We start from the raw sequence: 5,142 nt of genomic DNA on the forward strand, positions 1-5,142 counted from the left end.
GGAGGAGGGATATTCCAGAGTCCCAAGTGTTGTCTACACAGTAAGATAAAATAAATACCAATATGCGAACCCAAGGAATAAGGGGGGGAAAAATCGCAGCTGTTTACTTAAGGGTGCTGGTTATGTGGGTGTACGACAGCCAGACCCATGGGTGCAAAGCAGCTTCCCTCTGCACCCAAAAAAAAAAAAAAAAAAGAGGAGGAAAAACCAGGAATTGGAGCACCGACCAGCCTGGTGCTGGGCTCGCAGGGGCTGTGCGCAGTGGGACAGGGCCGGCCGAGCAGTCAGATACCTGCCCCGGGAGGTGTGTAGCTCTGAACTGTGGCTTGTCCCACAGCGCCTCTGCCCCAGGACTGATTTGTATCTGCCCTTATTGTTATCTGTCCAGTTCACATGGTTTTTCCCTTTTGTTAGACTGTTTTCCTTCCTTGTTTTTAAAGAATAGCTTATCTGTGTGCCCCAGAAGGGTGTGACTCCTGGAGATCACACGCTTTTAAAGCAAGTTGAAGCACAGCCTGCTGACTGCAAGAACACACGGCCGGGGCTTGGGGTTTCCGAACACGGGGCCGCATTGTGGCTGCAGGCGGCGGCGAGCAGCCCGTGGGACCTGGCCCGTGGGACCTGGCAGCGCCCTGGGGGCAGGCGAGGGTTCCTGCTCTCAGCTGGGAGCAGGACCACTCTCCTGTTTCAGCCTCCCCGTCCCCGCTGTCACGGTGTGCGCAGGGCAGAGCCAGCAGGACGCAGAGGTGTTTGTGGACACGGCGGTTGTGTGCACGCGGTGACCAGATCTGGCTCAGACAATGAGCCTTCATCTGAGCTCTGCTGTGACGTGAGTGACTTGGAACCGGCCCTGCCGTGGCTGGGCACACTTACCTGCCTCGTGCGCGTGCGTGCAAGCCTGCTCGCCTCACTGGGTTATTGCAAGGCTTGCAAATGATTGGGTTATTTTTTTTGTCTTAGAGCGCACTGTCCATGTTACTGCCGCTCCGAACGTTGCAGGAGGAGATGCGAGCACCAACTTGTCTATTTGTGTTCTGTTTTGTAGGGAAGCTTTGCGATGGGTGACAGAGCAGACCCTCTGATGACTGTGCATCTTCTTGCCAGTGCGGGACACTCGTCGTTTCTGCAGCAAACTCTGGATCGGCTCTTGGAGTGGATCTGCCCCAACATTCGTCTGTTCTTTGTGTCCGAGCGGATTGCTCCACAGAAATACTACGAGAGGTACCGCAAGAGGAGCTGCGGCTTTCCTGGAATATCCGTCCTCCTTTTTCTGCACGAGGACCTGGGAGAAGAGCGGATTTTCCAGGTCCACGATCTCTTCCAGCACCCGCCCTGGCGCTACCAGTGTGCCCAGACTGCCCGGGGGCAAAGCCCTCTTCATGCGCTGGCTGACCAGGACTTCTACGGCCTGGACGAGCAGATGCCCGTGTGGGGCATCAGGCGGGTGCACTGCGGCCCCGAAATCCTGCGTGTGACCCTCTACTGCAGTTTTGATAACTACGATGATGCAGTGGGGCTGTACGAGATGATCCTGCGGAAAGAAGCAGCTGTGCAGAAAAATAACTTCTGCATCTTCGTGCTGTACGCGACCAAAGCCATCGCCGTCCAGCTCTGCCTGAAGCAGCTGCCTGCTGGGGTAGCTGCGGAGCCAAAGGAGTCGTCGGCCTTGCAGTTCAAGGTGCAAGAAATTGGGCAGCTGGTTCCTCTCCTACCCCATCCGTGCATTCCTATCAGCAGCACCAGGTGGCAAACGCAGGACTACGAAGGAAATAAAATTCTGCTTCAGGTATGCGTGTGGTGTTTGGGGAGGAGAACTTTTTTTTTTTTTTTCCTCCAGCAAAAAGCAGAACGTATTCAAAATGGAAATTAAGATTTTGCTTGTTCCTCTTCGGTTTTGAATTTATGAATGCAGTAATTGGTATCTGCCAGTGCTATGATGCCATTGATAAATGAGCACACATCCTTGGAATATTTCTGTATTGTTAAATTAACATCAGGACTGCTTGCCTGAGATTGAAAGTATTAATACTTTTTTTTTGAGCTGTCAAGTTTAACTTTTTTACCTTCCTTGCCTGACTCAAATGATGGTAATAGCCTGTTCTCTTTCCAGTAAGCTGTTACCTTATAACTGTGTTTGAAGGCAGCATTTTAGCATCATGCCACCATAAGCCAGGTGTTTTGCAAGTACAGTGCTGATGCAACGTCACCCACAATAGGTTTTACGAGCTCTCAAGCAAATTGCAGTTGAGCAAAAGTGCTAAATAAATGTCATAAGAAGTCTGGCCCCTTTCTGTTCCCGTGTGCAGTCCAATGGTTGTGTGAATGTGAGTAAAACCAGACAGACGGACTTTGCTGAGATGATACTTACTGGGGATTGCACCTACGAGCAGGAGGGAAGTTGAGCTGTGTGCTTATTTTCTATTGTAACAGCCCCTCCAACCTCTGATTTTATATATATATATATATTTATTTATATATATTTTTTGGTTGTGATTTGGATATTTAAATAATCTGCCCATCCTATTTCCTTTATGTGTCGGGCACTGTGCCGGTGCTGTCGCTGTGCCGCCTGTCACAGCGGTGAGACCCCGGGGTTATGGTCAGCTCACAGCCTTTGTACGTGCGGCCGGGGCTGGTTTTCTCCATGCACGTTACTTTAACCACGCTGTGTCTCGTCTCCTGTCTCTCAGGCTTGTACAACCGCTGCTGTTCAGAGGGCAGCCCCGAATGGCACGCATCACAGGGGGTGTCAGCGCAGCAAGGCTCGCTGTGAGCGCTGGCACTGGAGTAAAGCCAGCACAATGTTTTAACAGGGTTCTCTCCAACTTTTCCTCAACAGGTTCAGGACAGCCCCAGGCAGAGTGAGACACGGGCTGGGCTTCCCAACCAGCGCAGCAGCACAGGCACAGAACGACCCCAGGGCTCGCTCCCGGCCCCTCTCCCCCTTGTGCGGGGCAGCCCCGAGCAGAGGGGCTGGAAGGCCCGAGCCTTGGGGGCGAGAACAAAATCTCAGCACAGCGCAGCCCTCCCTGCGGAGCAAGCTGGCAGCGACCTTCACCGGCATTGCCGCTCCTCCTGGAGCACCACAGCGGCCCCAACAAGGTGGGACGTCCCCTCCCGGCACGCACAGGTGAGCGGGGGGCTGCAGGAGAGCTGGGCCCACCGGCTGCCAGCGGAGACCAACGTGGACACGGGGCTGGCCGTGGGGAGTCCTGCAGGCGGCTGCTGCCCCCTGCGCTGCTTCTCCAGGGACCTGCGCAGCCTCCTGCAGCCGCCAGCGCTGGATGCGGCCGGCATCGCCCGACCTGCCCCTGACAGCACGTGGCCCTTGTCTTTGGCAGCCAAAAGTAAAGGAGCAGGGCAGAGGGCCTTGGGCTTCTGCTTGCAAACACCAAGAGTCAGCGCTGGAATGAGGCCCAAGGAGGAAGAGGAGGAGTTCTTCATATGACTGGAGACAAACGTCCCGGATGGACGCGTTATTTCCAAATGGCAGTGATGTGCTTTCGTCTGGAAATGCAGAGAACACGTCCCACGTGGTGTGCCTCTCCGTGCTGGACCACCTGTGCCCAGCCCTTCCTTGTAGCTGTGAAACATTTCGGCACTGGACTCCCTGTGGCAGGCCCTTTCCACGGAGCAATGCTGAGAAGGCTGAAGGCAAAGCAGGAGAAAGAAAGCTGCATTTGCAGAAAAGCTAATTTCTTAAAAAGCACAGAATAGAGTGGAGGATAATTGTGCCATGGACAAGAATAAGCCATGCAAATCCTAGATATGATCTAAAATGCTAATAAATAAGCAAATAACTGTGTTGAAAAATGTGTTGAGATGGGTTAGAAGTTGAAGCTCAGCCACGGGAGCCTGCAGGATGTCCACAGCGTGCAGGGGATCGTCACTGCGAGTAGTGGCATGGTCAACAATATTTATGCTGGTTTCCCTCTGTCTTCCTTTTCACACCCCCTGCAGTTGGTATTTGAAAGCTATCAGTGTTTTCAACTTTATGCAAGATCTGAAACATAACATTATTTTTTTTTTTGAAGAAAACATTTCAACAGCTACCTTTTCCCATGGTAGCACAGCACGCACAAAAAGCAAATATTTGCAGAGAAGACTGAGCTACGTCTCTGCTCCAGCAAGACTTTGTTGCCTATATGCATGGCACTGAACAAAATAAACCCAGCAAGGGACCAGGCCTTGTTAGACCAGCGTGCAGTTATCTGCAGGGCGATGAAAATCCCAGCTGGGTCTTAAATAACAAAAGACAAGAAGCTGGAGGCTTGGAGGGAACCACTGGAAAGAAAAAAGGGCAGGAGAAAAGAAGTAATGCAGGAGCAAAGGATGCTGAAATAACCACACTCTGCTGCCTGCGGGCCGTGTGCCTCCACGGGTGCAGGCAGCAGAGCTATGGTGGTGGGTGCTGGTCTGGGCTGTGGGAGGGCGGGTGGCTGGGGCTGTGGGGTGACATGGGCGCACTGGGGACGTGGTGCCCAAGGAGCACGGTGAGCGCTGCTCCCAGCAATGGTTTCACGCTGAGACGTGGTCTTCAGAAAGTGTGGTGAAACCTGGTCGAGTCCTGAAGAGGGGAAGCTGCGCTGTTCTGGTTGTACCCATTGCAGATCAAGATCTGCTGGCAGAGGCGGATGATTGTCTGCTGCTTGTTTTAACTGGACACTTTAAAAACAAACAAAACCCAATGTTTTCCTATGGTCTGTAATGCTTTGGGCTTTTTATTAAAGCATAGTACGATATTTTACAACTGTGGTGATGATTACTTGACCTTACCTCGCATGCTAGAAACTGGTCCAGTGATTTCCAGCACCGGAGAGGAGGTTTGGTGAGCTGGGAGAGCAGCAGAAGAGGGCGAGCAGGGGGCTTGCTGCAGTGTGGGCGAGGGTGGGTGGGAGGGATGGGAAGCACTGACGCGGGACAGGTCTGTAAACATGGGTTACCATTCTGGCAGTGGGCATGGAGGCGTGGTGATGAGCCCAGGAGTGGGATTCCTGGGATAAATGATTTCCAGTGGAGACTTCATGGCCAGGTTCCACACTCTGCGTACTGGTGGATCTGTTGTGGGCTTTGCTTCTTTTGGCTCAGGACAGAGAAACCTCTGCAGCCATTTGGCGGAGGAAAAAAACATCACATGTAGCA

General features: G+C 52.8%; 1 protein-coding gene across 4 annotated transcripts; it reads left to right on the forward strand.

Annotated features, from left to right (window-relative positions):
- Positions 1 to 505: 505 nt before the first annotated feature.
- FAM124B (family with sequence similarity 124 member B) lies at positions 506 to 4,741 on the forward strand. Of its 4 annotated transcripts, none has more exons than XM_040567461.1 (3): positions 506 to 886; positions 1,046 to 1,786; positions 2,840 to 4,741. In XM_040567461.1, the coding sequence occupies exons 2-3, from the start codon at positions 1,058 to 1,060 to the stop codon at positions 3,446 to 3,448; spliced, it is 1,338 nt and encodes a 445-aa protein (XP_040423395.1). In that variant the 5' UTR covers positions 506 to 886; positions 1,046 to 1,057; the 3' UTR covers positions 3,449 to 4,741. The 4 variants fall into 4 exon arrangements, with proteins under 4 accessions (XP_040423395.1, XP_040423394.1, XP_040423396.1 ...); XM_040567460.1 differs by having other exon boundaries at positions 506 to 829; XM_040567462.1 differs by having other exon boundaries at positions 506 to 746.
- The last annotated feature ends 401 nt before the right edge of the window (positions 4,742 to 5,142 follow it).

Source organism: Cygnus olor, chromosome 9 (assembly GCF_009769625.2).
Source record: "Cygnus olor isolate bCygOlo1 chromosome 9, bCygOlo1.pri.v2, whole genome shotgun sequence".
Lineage (NCBI taxonomy): Eukaryota > Metazoa > Chordata > Aves > Anseriformes > Anatidae > Cygnus > Cygnus olor.